Source organism: Triturus cristatus, chromosome 4_1 (genome assembly GCF_964204655.1).
Source record: "Triturus cristatus chromosome 4_1, aTriCri1.1, whole genome shotgun sequence".
Classification (NCBI taxonomy): domain Eukaryota; kingdom Metazoa; phylum Chordata; class Amphibia; order Caudata; family Salamandridae; genus Triturus; species Triturus cristatus.
In genome coordinates this window covers 1,172,557,329-1,172,575,324 of record NC_140585.1, presented here as the reverse complement: position 1 = coordinate 1,172,575,324, position 17,996 = coordinate 1,172,557,329, and the positions used below count along the sequence as shown (strand labels likewise).

The 17,996-nt window shown below is 41.8% G+C and overlaps 1 protein-coding gene across 1 annotated transcript in view; it reads left to right on the top strand.

Annotated features, from left to right (window-relative positions):
• The window catches only part of LOC146856283 (dehydrogenase/reductase SDR family member 4-like), a 715,264-nt gene that overhangs the window by 436,253 nt on the left and 261,015 nt on the right, over positions 1-17,996 (top strand). Inside the window, exons 6-7 of the mRNA XM_085654380.1 lie at positions 3,438-3,508; positions 6,853-6,904. Coding sequence (XP_085510506.1) covers positions 3,438-3,508; positions 6,853-6,904 — 123 coding nt within the window. The remainder of the gene's footprint in view (positions 1-3,437; positions 3,509-6,852; positions 6,905-17,996) is intronic.

The following is a 17,996-nucleotide window of genomic DNA, read 5'->3' as shown; positions in this document are numbered from 1 at the left end:
GGCCTACACTCAATTGGCATATTTAATTTACTTGAAAGTCCTTAGCAAAGTTGGCACTGCCTGTTGTCAGGGCCTATAAATTAAATGCTACTAGTGGACCTGCAGCACTGTATATGCCACCCACTTAAACAGTACTTTAAACATGTCAGGCCAGCCATGACAGCCCATGTGGTCAGTTTTAGACTGCCATTTCAACCTGGCAAAATAGACCCTTTGCCAGGCCCAGACCTTCCTTTTTAATGCTTACAAGTCACGTCTAGGGTAGGTCCTGGACAGCCCAGAGGGCAGGGTGCCATGTATTTAAAAAGTAGGACATATATTTTATGTTTTATATGTCCTGTTAAATTCCTTTTTCACTACTGGAAAGCCCACCTCTCCAATAGGATAGCATTGTAGATGCCTTGATACGTTTAATAAGAGTAATTTCTAAATGGGAACAGGTACACAGTTCATGTTTGATGTCTTTGGAATTGTAATAAAAAATGCTAACTTGTGGTGAAGTCATATATAAAATTTAATTTTTGGAAAGACCACTTTTAAAAAGTTGGTATTTCCTGCCTTAGCCATTTTGTACCTGCAGCCTGGGTTTCTAGGGTTTAGGGTGGGTATGGGTGTATGGGTGGCAAGGATAATTTTAGGTTTTAGTTTGGGTAGGGGTTTAAGGTGACAAGGGAAATTTGAGGTTTTAGGGTGGGTTGGGTTTTTAGATAGCAAGGGTAATTCTAGGGTTTAGGGTGGGTATGGGTTATATACCTCAGTATATATATATCAATATAAATCTGAGTGACATCATAGACAACTTGAGCGTTGCTCTTGTCTATGTAATGTCACTCAAAACCCATTGGTGAAAAACATTCCCATAATACACTCCCACCCATCTGTAATGCTATAAATAATCCATGTTTCAAAACAATGGCAGACACTTTAAAGTGTATTTGTGTATATAGCATATATCTTTGTAATTGTATCAGTTTATTATTTTGGTTTCTTAAAATCATTTACAATAAGGCACTCAGAGAAAAAGATACAATCAGAAACAAGAATCAATATAACAAAAGAGACCATATAAAATACCATACTATTTAAAAGTGATTAAAAAACATACTTTTTAAAACAACACTGGCAAGAAAAGTCCAGCTCTATATATTACCATAAGGGAAAGAAGTGTGCAATATTATCAAATGTTTGTAAAACAATCAGATTCCATGTTTAAGGTGCTCTTCTGGTATGGACATAAATTTCATTAAGCAAAAAAATGTTTTCCCTGAACTCTGCTTAAAATAAACAGTGGTTGCATCAAGTGTTCTCCTTTTATACAATCTAAGCTGTAGACTCCGAATATCAAGCCTTTTGGGACAAAAACAATGAATATACTCAACCGTTACATACATGGAGAAAAGACAACATAACAACATATCATTCACAGCTTTGGTCTGAGAACCCTCAATTTGAGCAAGTGGAATACAGAGAAGCTGAAACCTTAAAAATCGTTTTTCACTGATGGTTTTAACGGTAGATGAAGATAATTTTGACGACTGTAGCTGTGAGTCTTGCATCTATTTTTCAGTTCTGAGCATTTCTCCAGATCTACTTCAAGTTGTGCTAAATTGATTGTTTTTTAAGCTTTCTAGGAAGCAACCAGTTCATGTTAGCAAGACTTGCTAATGAGGGTAAATTATAGGTTCGCAACATAACAGGGAATGGTTTGAAAACAATTCATTAGTCCTGCTGGTTGTAAGTAGTTCAGTCTTAATCATACCTTTTACTGTAAGTTCTTTGGATGACACCCAATAACAGATATAATTTTATGCATTGATACTACTCTGTGAATAAAAAGACAGAATCAACAATTCTATTTTTTAAAAGCTTTATTTAATGATTTTCAGAGTATCAGTACAGAGGAGAGAAGGCTAACATGGGGGCCACATAAACTCTATGTAAGAAACAGAAATGAACTAGCTTTTATCTGTGATTGGGGGAGACAAGTTTAATTTGTACGCAGCAAAAGGCCCAATCTTTGTCAGTGATGGGGGGTCCTAGGTCCCATTGTTTCTGAATCCCTCTACATTGTTTGCGGAATCCCCAATTCTAAATTTAGCCTGGCATGCGGCATAGTTTATCTGCAATCAAACAATTTCTTAACACAGTTACATTAAAAAAGCAGTGTTTATTGTGATTGAACCATCTGTCCATAAATAAACTATTTTAGACTTGATAGCAGTAATGGTTGGGCCCAAAGCTCCATTCTTAGTAGCTTAATGTTTGATTGCAGATGCACATTTACTACATCATTTAATTTATTGCTGTGCTGGGACGAGTTCAGAGAGTTCTGTGATTCTACTCCAAGATAGGTGTAAAATCAATCACCCATTTCAAAGTTGACTTTGATTTCCTAAAACACATAATTTTTGTTTTCTGGTAGTTTATTTTTGGATTGTTTTTTTGGTTGTAACCCTGGAGATGAAATAACTGCTGCTGAAGGCCTAATTGAGTTTTGGAAAACAAAAGCAGATCATCAGCATAGGCAAGAAACGCATTTGTGCAATTACAAAGTTTTGGGAATACATATCAGCGAAAGACACCACATTTAATATTTCTGCATGCTAATTAACACTGAAGAGTCATAAATGTAATGTTTCTACAATATTATATAAATCAAGAAAATTTAGATGTACATGAGTGAGGCTTTAGCAGGGGCGGCTCCTCCATTAGGGCGGAGGAGTACTGCCTTACTATCTTTCTAACAGGGAGAGAAGCAGAAAATAAAATGGTATTTTAAATAAATAACATTTTATTTTTTGCTTCTGACGCTGCAAGAAAGCATAAGGCAGGGGTATGCCTGATTGGGGGCGAGCGGGAGGATATGCCTGGTTGATTGTGGGCGGGTGGGTGGTTTGGGGAGGAGGGCTGAACAAAGCCTTCATGCGCACTCTACATTTTCTCTATGTAGGCTGCATGCAGCCTGCATAGAGAAAAAGGCCTTCCTCCCTACAGGTGCCCGGATGGGAGCTGTCCGGGACTCCGCTTCAATCACAACGCTGCCAATGCAGCGTTGTGATTGGCTTCCAGGAGGGAAGGGAGCATGGCTGTTCCTGTTCAGGAGCAGGAAAACGCAGACCCGGCCCAGGAGCAGAGGCGGCGCAGGACCGGTCAGGTAAGATTTATTTTTATTTTGGTTACGAATAAAGCTATGTAATTCATAACCAGTGAGGGTTATTCTTTGTACATATTGTGTGTGGCCTCCCACCCTCTTAGGCCCTAACAGGACACCCCCCTGGTACTTACACAACAAACCTGCTATCAAATCCTCTAGGCACCTGGCTGTCTAAGCGTCACACAGCCAACACTAAAGTAAGACCGAGTGTTTTCTTGGAATGGTCACAAATCTTCAACTAGTGTCACTTTCTCTTTCACCAAATCTTTTCATTTGATTTCAGATTTTCGACGTGAATGTGATATCAACATTTATGATGGTGAAGGAGGTGGTTCCTCACCTGAAGAAGCGTGGGTAAGGAACTTTGCCACTAAGGTAGACAATGAAAGTATAGTTGTTGTGAAATTGGATAAACAATTCCTTGCATCTGAATTGAAAGACAGTAAATATACAAGGACTGAACAAAGCTGGACTGCGATAGTGGAGTTCTGCTCACAAGAGTATTCACCGTTAAGTACCATAAAGACGCTTTAAAAAGTCTTGCAAAGTGGTATATATTTTAGGATGATTTAAAATGTGCTCCTGTCTGACTTGGACATGTCTACAGGGTCACCCCTACACTTTTTGCCCACACCCCACCTGTTTCCTCAATCCATTTATGTTGGCTTTTATGACTGTGTGCACTGTACCACTGCTAACCAGTGCTAAAGTGCCGATGCTCTCCCCATTACACATGGTATAATTGACTTACACCTAATAGGTACATATAATTTACTTGTATGTTCCTCATATATGGTGCCACGAGTACCCAGGGCCTGAAAATAAATACTACGAGTGGGCAGCAGCACTCATTGTGTCACCCCCTAAAAGTAGTTTGAGTCCTACCATTCTAGCCTGTAGTGCAGTTTGACTGCCAATTCAACCTGGTAAAATAAACCTTTTGCAAGGCCTAAACTTCCTTTTTACTAAATATAGGACACCTCAATGTTAGGAACAAAACAGCAAATAGGGCAGGGTGCATTGGCACATGTGGTTTTAAGTTTTGCATGTCTTGGCAGTGAAATACTCCCAAATTTGTTTTCACTACTCTGAGGCCCACCTCTCCCTTAGGATAACACTGGGTTACCTTATTACATTTAATAAGTGCTAATGTTTGATTCGAAGCACGTAGAAATGTCATGTTTGGGCTCAAATTAATTGTACTTTTAAATCCTATTTAATGGTAAAGTCAGATTTTAGATCACAATTTTGAAAATGCCACATTTAGAAAGTTTATCAGGTAATGGTGCCTACAAGGGATGTATTTGGAAATATATTTAGGTAGAAATCTATATAAATATATTTCCAAATATATCCCTTGTAGGCACCATTACCTGATAATCATTTACCCAAGCTCAGAAGGGTATATTGGGTTGCCCCTTTCCATAAATCCATTTAGAAAGTTGGCATTTTCTTGCCCTGAACTTTCTATGGGAGTTCCCAGCGGCTTAGCCATGTTAATTGCTCCTCTATCAGGAATGCACATTGAACCCATACAGTGAATAATAGGACCTGGGATAGCTGGAGGGGATGGGCGCAGCTGTTCCCTCCCCCACTTAAATTTCAATGGGCTGCCTCCAGCAAACTTACATAGGGCCTTGACATCAGTCCATTGTAGCCCTAGACAACTTGGATCCTGGGCAGGGGAAGAAAGGGGAAGGATGGAACTTTCCAGAACCAGATGTGGGGAGGGCTAGATTTTTAACCCACTTCAAAGAGTGGCAAGCACCGGGAACAAATATAGGACCCCCTGAACTACTCTTTGGTAAACTCTTGGACCTGTAGACATTACAGAAGAAAGACTCCTCTTTAATGGCAAAGTCAGATTTTAGATTACAATTTTGAGAATGTCACTTTTAGAAAGCTGGCATTTTCCTGCCCAGTATTTTCTGAGGCCTACTTGGAGTTTCCAGCTACTTAGGCCGTTAATTGCTCATCAATCAGGAATGTATATTCGGGCCCAGACAGTGAACTATAGGACCTGGTGTAGCAGGGAGTAAGCCATCCTTCCAAGGTGGGAGGGGCACTGCTGTTTCCTGCCCCACTTAAACTTCAAAGGACTGCCTCCAGCACACTTACACAGGAACTTGACACCAATCTATTGTAAACCTAGACCACTTGGAGTCTGGTCAGGGGAAGGAAGCAACTTTCCAGAACCAGATGTGGGAGTGAACTAGAAGTTTCCCCAGTTCAAAGGGTTGCAGGCACCAGATATAAATATGGACCGCTCGAGTTACTTTTGCGTACACTCCTGGACCTGTAAACATTATAGAAGATGTAATGTATTGTTCCTCAGAGGGCTACCCAGCTGCTCAATGACTGACTTATTACCCAGAGGACTGCACTGTTGCTTGAGACCTGCCTTGTTCTTCAGAGGACTTTCCTACTGCTACCAGGGGACTGCCTTCTGTTTGAGGCCTGCCTTGTTCCCCAGAGGACTGCACTGTTGGTTCAGGACTGCTTTTTTCTTTAGACTACTGCCCTGCTTCTTGAGGTCTGCCCTGCATTTGAGAAGAAAGGCTGGACCTGCACCCTTCATTCTAGGCTAAACTGAGTGACTCTAAGTCAGTTGGCTGACCTGTTGTTCTGAGATACAGTGACACAACAAGCTCCAGAGACTTCCTTCCAAATGCCCATCTGACCTGTCGCAACTGGCCCTGCCTGGACCTGCAACTGGACTTGCCCAAGCTCCTCTGGCCTCTGCTGGAGTGAGTTTCTGATCCCTAAGAGGTGCTTCCCCATGTCCTTGACCCGTGGTTGGCATGAGTTGAGCTCCTCCTCTGAAATCCTGAAGTTTTGAACTCTGTGCGCCAGACATTCAGAAGGTAACTTTTTAAGCTGGACTAACCTGGTCCCTGTCTCTGGCACACATTCCAACACAGTCAGCCTGAACTTGTGACTTTGTCCTGTTCAAACATACCAGATACCCACAGTTAGCGCTTTCTGCTTCTTGGAGCTATCTTTACTTAAACCTTTAAAAATGGACATCTCCAGTTGGACATTTTTGGCCTAATTTTATTCATAAAAATGTACTCTATTTTTCTAAATGTTTTGGGGATTTGTCTTGTGTATTCACATTACCTCTAAGTTAAGCCTGACTATTTTTGTGCCAAGCTATGGGAGGGCTAAGCACAGGCTAATTTAGTGTCTTTTGTGTTTCACCCTGTCAAGGATTGTGATTGCTGCTTGAGAAGTGTTTTCACCCCCCCTCAATCAAAAACCCAATTTAGTAAAGCTTCTATTTGTAGTTTTATTACACTTTCTAAAAGTAGAAATGCAGTGTTTTTAAATGTTACTTTTCTCTGGTATTCTAACCCTTTGACATGTTTGCATTTAGTGTGTTTCCTTATAAGTATTTTAATAGATATTAGTTTTAAGAGTGAAGACTTTACATGCCATCTAGTTTCTTGAACGAAAGATTCATAAAGCTGTCCCGGGGCACACATAGGGGTATAATGCATATAACAATACCAATCTCCTATACATGCCCGTTGTAGTCTTGGCTAAATAATTTTATCATTGCTATTGGGACACAAAGGATGCAAGTGAAACAGCATAAAAGATGCATGGGGAAGTGCCCTCGTTCACCAATAATCAGACCCCTTTTTCATGAAACCCTGTGTTGATTTCTGCTTTATTACTTTTTTCTTTTTTTGCAGATCTGGATCCATTGTCCTCGTTTCATCGGTCGGCGCTTATGTCCCAAACGGAGTAAGCCTTGCTAACAGGTTTTTGCACAAATTCAGGAATAGCAGATAAGCATTCCTATTTCATATTTCCATATTGGTGGTGCAACAGTCAAATTCAAGTAGTTGAATGAAAAACCCTCTGAATCTAACATTGAAATTTTGCCTATTCACCATACGCCCACTATAGATGCCCCTTTATATCAGCCATTTTTAGGTCTCAGCTAGACAGCACATACGCTGTCTCAAAGAGATGTCTTGTGTTTAATCTGTGGGCTTTAGCCTACCCACAGGCTTTTCATTTGCCTGCTCCATCGTCTGTCTCATATTCTTTGTCACCATTTGCCCATGACATGTATGGTAATTCCTATTCTTGTGTTTAGCCCTCCCCTAGAACATGGACCAAGTACGTGTAAACCTCCACTGCTTCCGTTTATAGGACCATTTCAGGACCTACATTTCTCTTTTTTCAGCACTTTACAAAGCGCTTGTGCTTTTAAAAGCTCCTTCTCCTCTCACCTGCCCTAAACCTCCAAATACTGTTCCAACTCTACTTTTTATTTTATTTTTGTATTTTACTGAGTTTTATATAGCGCGAACTTGAGGCGAAGGTATCGGGTATCAGAGCGCTTTACATAGCATCAGTTGTGTTACATGAGAACACATTCATTTTTGTTAGGCACCTGAAGATTAAGTGATTTTCCCAGAATCACAGGTTTTTCAGCGTCATTGCCGAGACTCGAACCTGGTTCCCCAGATTCAAGGTCGACCACCCTAGCCGTTAGGCCAACTCCTCTCCCTACTGCAAGCTTTACTGCTCCCTTGATTTGCTCGTTTTATTTATGATTAAGGCTCCCTGTTTTACGTTTTTACTGATTTTTACAGATAGATATGGACAGAAAACCATTTTTTTCCTGTCTGTATTTATTTTTCAATGTGGATCAAAACAGAAATATGGGTTGTTTTTGAGTGATTCTAAATGTTGTCAGTCATGACTGCCAGGCCAATTGCTGTGCGGATTGAAAAGCAGGGGTATTGAAAAAAAATATAGGTATTTTAGTAAAGAGCATCAAACAGCAGTAGATTTGCACAACCTTGATACTAAAATCAATATATTTTAAATGTGCATTTTACCATCAGAGTGTGTATATGTAATTGAAACCTATTAGGCGTTGAGGCACGAGCTAAAATTAGCAAAAAATAAATATCGACAAATACAGACGGAAATAACAAAAATCTAAATATCATAAAGCCTGGAGCCCTATTTATGATTGAGCACGTAACTGGAATGTTGCTTCTGTGATATCTAGTTGTTCACTTTAAGTGTATGGCATGCTTTACTGCTCGTTTGACATGCTCACGATCCTTCATAACAGCTGCACATGTGAAGGAACTGTAATGGGTTGCGCCTCTCTAACACAAGTTAGATTTCAATGCACGCTCTTTAAGTCTGATTTATGACCAAGGTACAATCGCATCAACAATTTAAACTTCCCCCAAGGATTACAAACTATGGGGCATATTTATAATAACTGACGCATCCCTGCATATCAGCAGGGATGCGCCAGTTATTTTGCGCCCCAGCTCCGCCATCATGGATGCGCCGCATTTATAATGCGGCGCACCATGGGGCAAAAACGGCACAGATGCGTCACGCATCTGTGCCGTAAAAGTGGCGCATTGCTGGAGTTGCGTCACAAGCGCGACGCAGCTCCAGCAATGCTCTGGGGGGCGCTATCTGCACAATGCTGCGTCAATCCTTACGCCTGCTTCAAGCAGGCGCAGGGTTTTGACGCAGCATGGGCTCAAAAGTGACTGAGTGAAATCTTGTAGATTTCACTCAGCCACTTTTAGGAGGCGTTCCTGCGCCAGAACGCCCCCACCTGCCCTGGAACGCCTACATGTGGCGCAGGGCTTTACAACGTGACGCATCTCCCAGATGCGTCACGTTGTAAATACCCCGCACCATGGCGCTGGCTTTGCGCCGCTGCTGTGTCACAAAAGTGACGCAACGGCGGCGCAAATCTGGCGTAAGGTGCTCATAAATCTGCCCCAAAATGTTTTGCTGATGCAATTTGTTTTTATACGCGTATGTAGTGGAAAATCTTGCTTCCTAGTTTGTTAGAAGCTTTCCTCTTTACTGTTCCCATATGCCTCCTTTTATAAACACTGGGGGAGGATGTGGCGTTACTGCTTGATCAGCCAAGTTTGAAGGTGGGGAACCGGTTTCAAGTCTTGATGGCAGGCTCAACATCCTGGATTCTGGGCAAATCTTGGCTCGTTTATGACTTGCAATATTTACTGCTTGCCACCGCCTACATTTATTTTCACCTGACGCGAGCCGTGGAAAGCTTGCCTTCTAATTTGTTAAAAGCTTTCCTCTTTACTGTTCCTCTATGCTTCCTTTTATGAACACCAGGAGAGGATGGGGCATAACTACTTGAGTGGCGACTTTGAACCTGGGAAACCGAGTGCAAGTCTTGGCATTGGCTCAACATCTTATGATTCTGGGCTAATCGCAGTCTCCGTTCCTAAAAATGAATGAATGAAACTGGTCCTCATGTACAGTGCTCTGATACCTTCAGGTTGAGTTTGTGCTGCAAAAAACAAAAAAGGTGGTTCCCTGCTGAATACTCTGGAATGCATATTAAAATAGGCATGAACTTTTTATTGTTGTAACGATATTGCAATTAAAACATTAATATGTACCTAGCTAATTCACACACTCCCACCTACAGCCATTCAACATGTCTACAGGCTCAGGCTTCATGGTGCTTTACTTTGCTTTCAGCCTAGCTGAACAGTCGACATACTGTTATTCAACATTGCTGAAAGACATTAACATTGCCGAGACCCATTGGTTTTGCCAATGCTTGTGCTTTTTGTAAATTCTTTCGGCAAAAACATTCCAGCCATCTTACAACAGTCAGCTGTTCCGCTAATACAGTTCAGTATTTATGTCCCCGGACATCTGTATCAGATGGCTATTTCACCCAAGCGGATCAGCAATTATTTCCCAGATAGCTTTACCAATGTGAACAATCTTGCTTTTCGTGCATCTGGGAATATCTATTTCTATTTAAATACATTATCATTCATCTTATCCAAATTTCTCTTTTGATTTGTTACAGTGCACACATTGTTCGAATTTAGTTTATGTTACGTTTACTGTTTCACAGTCTCCTAAGTCATATAGATTCCCATCCTCAAATCTGATACCCAATCCATAGGGATCGATGTCTGTGGTCAGCTAGACTCTGTTCACTACTGCACACTTTACCTCCATCCTACAAAAAAATGTGTGAAATTAGTACTACCACTGTCACCAATTTTATTTGATTTCCTGATTTTTATGGTCAATTGAATTCTCAAAGACATTTTTAAAATCATCATTTAAATAAATGATTAAATCACACCATGACCTAGAGGTTTATAAACTGACAACATGCAAAATTAACAAAAAAAAAAGTATTTAGGGTGATCAATTTTGTATCTAATGTGGAAAGAAAGGGATTGACCACAGAGGGAAGCAGAAGAGATATATAAGTTCAAACATCTTTATTGAATAATATATGTATAACACTAGAAAAGCTTTTTTGTTAAAAAGATATTTAATTTTCAGAATAAAATTAAAACAAATAGAAGTATAAGAGGTGCATGATGCACACTGTGGGCCAGCAACCAATCATCAGGAGTTCTGGAAGAAGCGTGTTGGACAATACCCATAGCCCATAAGTCACATTGCTTTATTATATTCCAAAAACAAGCTCCTACGTTTGGTATTGTCTTTGGAAAATGAAAACATGGAAACCCTTCCAAAATGTTGATGTGGAATGTAAGACCAATTTACGTTGTTTGTTGTCACCAGAGCTATTCCAGCCATGTGTGGCGGGAGCAGTTCCAGTGAGAGTATTAAACAGAGAGTCCGGTCATCCCATGGCGACATGGCGGGCGGGTCTGAATTTCTTGTTCTTTAAGAAAGAAGCCCCCAATACCAGGACTTTCTATGGAAAACATAAAATGCAGACCGAGAAAATGAAGTTCAGGGAAAATGGGGCATAAGTTGGTAGGTAGGCTGCAGCTGGGCCAGCAGAGGCGGTACCAATGCCACACAGGCCCCTTGGCAGCCTACCCACCAAACTATAAATGCTGCCCCAATAGGTGTTCCAGTGTTTATTGATCCCAATAACATGTGAAATCTGAATTTATTGGGTGTGACAATTGACACCTATTGTGTGTTTTCCCTCAGAAACAAGGAATAATAAGCAGATTTTAATGCTTGTAACCTCAACATCCACATCTCCCAATTATTTCAAGGCCTATTTTCACCTTTAGTTTCCAGAGAATTCACTCTGCAGAAATTTAGTGGGTGTGGATGTGGGGGGGCGCAGTAATTACTGGGTGTGTCTACACGATTCAGTATTCGGTCCCAGAGCAAACAGTTTTGAGAGGGAGGTGGAATTTTCCCACCTAGCTTTAATCTGACCATAAGGCCAGATTTATAAAGGGAAGTGTTTGCAATTACTAAATAGTTTAGTTTGAATTACTTTATTCGATATACAATATCATAAAAGTATGTACATTGTGAGTGCATCCTAAAAAAAAACATGATAGTACAGCATAAGCATTAAAATTATAAAAGATAAATATGTAAAATTAGTAAGCCGTAAAAACACTTCCTATTATAGCAGGGGCAGATGCTCAAATATCTCCAAAGGCCAAATTCTTATGAGATCTTAACAGTTTATTTCGAATCGACCAGGCACACCCCAGAAATTTGGCTACCCCGCAAACCACCACCAGGGAAGAGACATCGGTTAAGAGGAAGCGAAGTGCCACCCTGTAGTTCTCAAAGCACAGATTCCTGCAAACGGGTCTAAGCCACTTCCTCCTGGCCGCCCTGTAAATTGGGCATGCAAAAAGGAAGTGGGAAATAGATTCGCTAGGAGCAGGGCACCCAGGGCAGTCAGCAGATGTTGGAGTCTGACAGTTCCAACCTGCTACTAAGGAGTTAAGTGGGAGAGTCCCGAACCTAAGCTTCATGTAGAGCGTTCTATCTCGGGGGCATTGATTGTAGTCCAGGTATTGCTCGGCTTTTGCCACCAACTTGTGCTCAAGGAACTGGATAGTAAGAGTACCCCTTTTGGGGTACCTATCTTCCTCTCCCTTCACCCAGACCCATTATGCTTTTTTGATGACATGCTTTGCCGGTGGGGTCTGATTGAGCCATGCCTCCCCAAAGCCAATATCGGTCACCAATTGCTTTAAATTGCAGATCCATTTGATCTTATTGCCTGTGTTTAACTTGATGATCTCATCCAGGGCATCTGCATAGCTGGCCAATTCAGGGGTGCGTCTCAAGCGGACCCAGAAAAGCAGTGCGCATAATCTTACAATATCCCTAATGGAATGTTTACCCAAATCCACACGGAGTGGTATCAAAGGGGTGGAAGGTGGGAGAGAGACCAATCCTCTCAAAAAGTGGTTCTCTGGTTTCACCAGATCACATGAGTTCTCAAACCCCCATAACTCTGCTCCGTATAGTGCTGAGGGTAGAGCCTTTCCATCATAAATCTCGAGGGCCGCGACAATTGGTCTGCTAAAGGAGAGCCGCTGTTTTCTTAATATAGCTCCCGCCACCATCTTGTGATTAAGGAACATTTTGGTTAGATGGTCATTCCATTTCATCGACTTGTTGATCCTGATTCCTAAATAGTCAAAGGAGTCTACGATGTCTAGAGGCGTGCCATTAAGTGAAATGTCATTCTTGAAACGTTTGGAAGGGGAGAGTGTCATTAGTTTAGTTTTGGATGTATTAATTACTAAACCCCGTACGTCACAGAACTGACAGAACCTGTCAAGCAATTTTTGGAGGCCACTTGGACTTTTTGACATCAAAAGGGTATCGTCGGCAAAAAGGAGAGTGGGGGTTTTTTCCCCTGCAAGGGCTGGGGGCGTCTGAAGGCACCTCTCTCAAATAATCAACCACCCCGTTTATGTAGAGGGAAAACAGGGTTGGGGCAAGCACACATCCCGGGCGAACTCCCCTGTCTACCGCCACCCTATCTGTCAGCTGGCCCTGGTTGCCCCACCTGATCTTTGCGTAATTCCCCTTGTGGAGGCGCATGATGATATCCAGGATCAAAGGTGGAAAGCCCAGATCAGACAGGACCGGACCGGCCAGAGTTTGGAACGAGGGACCAGGTCGAATGCGGTCTTTAGGTCAATAAAGGCCAGATATAAACTGCCTTTCCCTATAACGACCGCTTTCCAGTAGATTGTGAAAAACTGGAAGACCTGGTCCATCGTGCCAACCCTGTGTCTAAAGCCCGCCTGGAAATGTGAAAGCACATTGGCTTCATCCAGCCAAATCCTGACCCTCATAAGGAGGACCCTGCCAACCACCTTCTGAATTACATCAATTAGGCTTATCGGCCTGTAATTGGCAGGCTCCTCCCTATTCCCCTTCTTGAATATGGCTACCACTTTGGCGCCCTTCCAGGAGTCAGGAACAGGATGACCTCTAGCAATTAGATTCAGTATGGAAAGAATAAGGTCTGCCCAAATTTTTGGGTCATGAAGGAGGAGATCGCCCAGAATGCCATCTGGTCCTGCCGCTTTCCCGTATGCCAGCCCTGAGATGGCAGAAGAGACCTCGCTAAGCTTAAAAAGGTCCAGAGCACTGACCGAAACAGGGGTCGCAGCTGTTGGGGATACCTCGGAGGGTGGGAAGGGCGCATCGCTGGGCAATTGTGAGTGGCAATTAGCCTCACTATACAGCCCAGTGAAGTGTGTGTGCCACTGTTGCGAGGAGATATGGTTGGGGATCAAAGCCTCGCCCATGCGGCTACCCCTATCAACAAGTCCCCAAAACAGCGTAGCGTCCCGCATAAGAGCTGCAGATCGAAGATCCTGCCAGTGCGCTTCCTCCCATATACGCTTGGCTAGCTCGATAGATTTAGCGTACTCTTTCCTGGCATGCCTAACAAGAGAGATGTTGTTACTTTGGAGGGCTACAGTTAGCTTACGTCTCATCTCCCTACAATCCCTGGAATACCACGGGTTAGTGGACCCAGTGATTGGTTTATTAGTGCGGGACTCTGGCATGGTGAGAAGAAGACCCATTTTGTCGATAAATTCTTGGTAGTGATGTGTAAGGGGGGAATTCTGTGCGCCCATAAAGGGCTCTTGAAGAAAGCCAAACTCCCTAGACTTCTGCTCTACCAAGGTTCTTATTTTGCACAGTTTGTCCTCATCATGTGCAACCTTATGCCATTTAAGGCGTCGGTTACAGTGAGAAGGAACTACCAGGCACATGCATCATCATAGGGTTTTGCGATTCCTTAATTGCGATTATTAAGGAATCGCAATTAAGGAATAGCAAAACCCTATGCATGTAGGAATCGCTAAAGAAATAGCGATTCCCACAAATTCCTTAATTGCGACTAGCAAATTGCGAGTCGCAATTAAGGAATGTCTTCCCATTCATTCCTATGGGCCTCCAGGCCCATAGGAATGAATTGGAGATTGCGGGAGCAATTTGCGAGTACCAGTAGGTACTCGCAAATTGCTCCCGCAATTTCGATGGTGCAAGGGTGTCAAAATGACACCCTATTGCACCCATGTATGTTAACTCTGCACATATGTTGTATACACACATGCTCTAAGGGGATGTGTGTGTGCAACATGAAACTTAGAAAAATGCAAATAAGTGCATTTTTCTAAGTTTTTGCAAATTACCATGAAGTCCAGCTTCATGGTAATTTGCTCACGCTAATAGCGAAATCGCTATTTTAAAAACTGTAATGCATTGCATTTAAGGAATCTCAATTAGGGATTCCTTAAATGCAATCGCTATTTAAGGAATCACTATTTTGAGATTCCTTAAATAGCGATTTTTGCATTTGGGATGATGCATCCCAAATGCAAAAATACCGGTCGCAAAGGGGCAGATTCTGAGAATCTGCCCGTTTGCGACCGGTTTTGTGCTTGATGCATGTGCCTGTACCTCTTTTGTTATCAGTTTTGTTGCATTAACAGATTTAGAATCCGAACAGGAATTGTTTAGGAGCATACAGAGCGGATTATGATCACTATCCTGAGATGGTATAATTTCCATGTCCACTAAGTCATGCCAGAGTCGTATGTCCAACAAGATATAATCTATCCTGGACGGGCAGCTAGCTCTGTTGTATGTATTAGCCCCGCACATATCGGAGCGTGACCTGCCGTTTACGGCTCTGAGGTTATGCTCCAGGGTGGGGGCACACATTTGTGTGGCCTTTTGAGACCACTTCTTAATTGGAGCCAAGCTAAGGGAAGGGATTGCAAATTTTGTATCCTGATCACCAATACCCAAAACATCCACGGTACAGAGAGGTTCATAGGTGCAATTAAAATCACCAGCCACAATAACCGCTGAGTTGGGGTTACTAAATAGTGAATTTTTGTGATTTGCTATTTGTTACTTGCAAATAGCAATGTACAATTTTGTGTGCAACACATTTTGCGATTCCCAGTGCGTCGCAAATGTACCTACCCCATTCATGAGGTAGGTCTCGGTTTGCGACCCATTGGGAATTGCAAAAATCACAGGGATGGTGGGTCTGATTAGCTAGCAGACAGATGTGAAATCACTGCTGAGACGATAGGAGCACCCTGATTTATCCATACCCCTCTCTACTACACTAAAGGAATAAATCAATCCATTGACATTTTCCTTCAAGAGTCCGCCCCTCTCTGACCCTGGAGCCTGCGGCCCGCTCTTTTCATCTCTCTCCACCACATGTCTTGGTGGGCTTAGGGTACCCCCCACGGTCCTGATTAAGACCCTTCTGTAAGGAGCAGAATTTCCTACACTAACCCTGGGTCGAAACATCAACAGCTCTATGTTTTGTTTTCTGAATGTTGACAACAGTGATAGATTCACTGTGTTGCTTCTGACATTCTGTTTTGTACATAATTAAGTCTTGGTTAAGGCTGGACAGGCCTATTTATGTTTTTGGTGTGTATATACTGTACACTGCCCTTCCTTTATCACATTCCCTCACTTCTGCACTTTGCTGCACCATTTCCTCCCTCCTACCCCCTCGGGGCACCTATATATAACTTTTTTGACAAATGTACTGTTTTTTTAACATGATTAAATATATGTTCACTTGATTAAATATTTTTTCATGTATAAGTATTGTTTGTAATTGACCTATTAGGTGATGTTAATATCCATGTAATATTGTGTTTCTACTGGGACCACCCCTTTTATGTACCGAATTTTACCCAGGTTCTAGTGACGTGTCTGGGTCAACCCCATTGTTTTGTAACTCTTTTTGGGTCAGCATATCACCAGGTCTGTGATTGCTACTCAATAAAGCATTTTTAAAGGAAAACGGGATGCGTTTCAAAAAGAAAAATTTTATGTATTCTCTTAATTTTTTCACTTTTTAAGAGTAGGCAGTGGTCCATGTGACCCGTGGCTTACCTTAAAAAATGTTTCTTCAAACATTCAAATTTGAAAATATGTTACCACCTACTTGAAGTAGGCTGTAAAATGCAAATGTTTTGCGACCACATTTCGGTCGCAAAACATTCACACACACCACTGTGATCTGGAGGGACGCCCTAAACAATCCTCTTCCTAATACTGAATCACAAACCCAATTTGCGATTCGGTAATAGGTTATCAGATCGCAAATAAGGCCTTGTACATTAAAAAATGCTTTTTTTGCGGTCGCAACGGAACTGGGCCGTTTGCGAAGTCAGAAAAGCTTGGTACATCTGCCCCATAGTCTTCAATCTTTCAGTGATCGTTAATTGAGTAAGAGCAACATCCATCATTTGTAGTGTTCAGAAATGGTAAAGCTGGGATATTATGTTTTATATCAAAACTAGTTGTTAGTTCTTTTTTCTGTCATTACTATTATCCCTGTTTGAACTATACATTTTCTCCAGTATATGAATTACTCCTGAATCTATCTCCTCCATACCCAATCTTCTACCTGTGCACGTTTATCCCATAAACAATATGAAGTACTCTCAGAACACCACTTTTTACCCAAGTTGAAACCATATTTTTGTATACATGCATACAAGTTAATTGTTCTGAGAAAAAAAGATGGAAAATATGTTCACTATTATTCTTTTATTGTAATTAACTTATGGTCAACATTTATTTAGATCCCACCTACAGACACCTTTAGTTGTCTGTTATCTTTTGCTCTCTGGTATCATGCAGTATTGAAAAGGCATTGTACCAAGATATTGTGGCCTAAATATGCTCTGACAACAACAAAGAGCCAGGTTTTGCAGTTGGCAGACAGAGTAAAGGTGTCAGGAAGGCGGAGGACTTTGCATCCACCATCTTCTTTACTCCTCTCACCAAATGTAGAAATCACTGCAGACTCTGCAGTGAACGTTCTGGGTTTGTATGAACTGCTGCCACAGCAGTTCATTTAAAGTCTTTTAAAAGTCCGTTGTTTATTTGTCATTGGTGGTGGACAATACCACACATTTTAAAAAGTGTATTCTTTTTCAAAAACAAACTTCACAGTGGGTGTTCGTTGTTGTAAAACAAAAAACAAAAATGGCACCAATACCTTGGGAGTTCTATCCCAGGATATTACTGGCGGTGACGGACAGAAAAACAAACACCCAATTGCCAAGTCTGATTAGGGTGGATGGTCGGATTGCTTACCACCAACGCCCTGCACTTCCTCGGGCTGTAAGAGAAAGGTTTAGGCAGACTGGGTAGATTTTAATCCGAAAGCCTAAACCTCGCGGTCCACTGCCTCAAAATAGGACGGGCAGACTGAGTTTGGAATACCATGTTCACCAAACTCAAAATTAGGCCCATAGTCTTGTAAGATCATTTACAAAAGCATCCCCATTAGAGTTAGTTATAGAATGTCTCCACCCAATTGAGTGATATGTTTGTAAACAACATTTAGCCCAAGATATTTATTTCAGATGGTATTTTTGCTAGTGATAGCCTTTCAAACATCCATTGAAGAAAATAAGCAATGATCTGTGAGACTGGATTCCCTATTTGTGAAATCGCCTGGCGATGTGATTGAGAAGTCAGGAACAGATGACAAACATCTCCATAGCCTTTTATTGGCCAT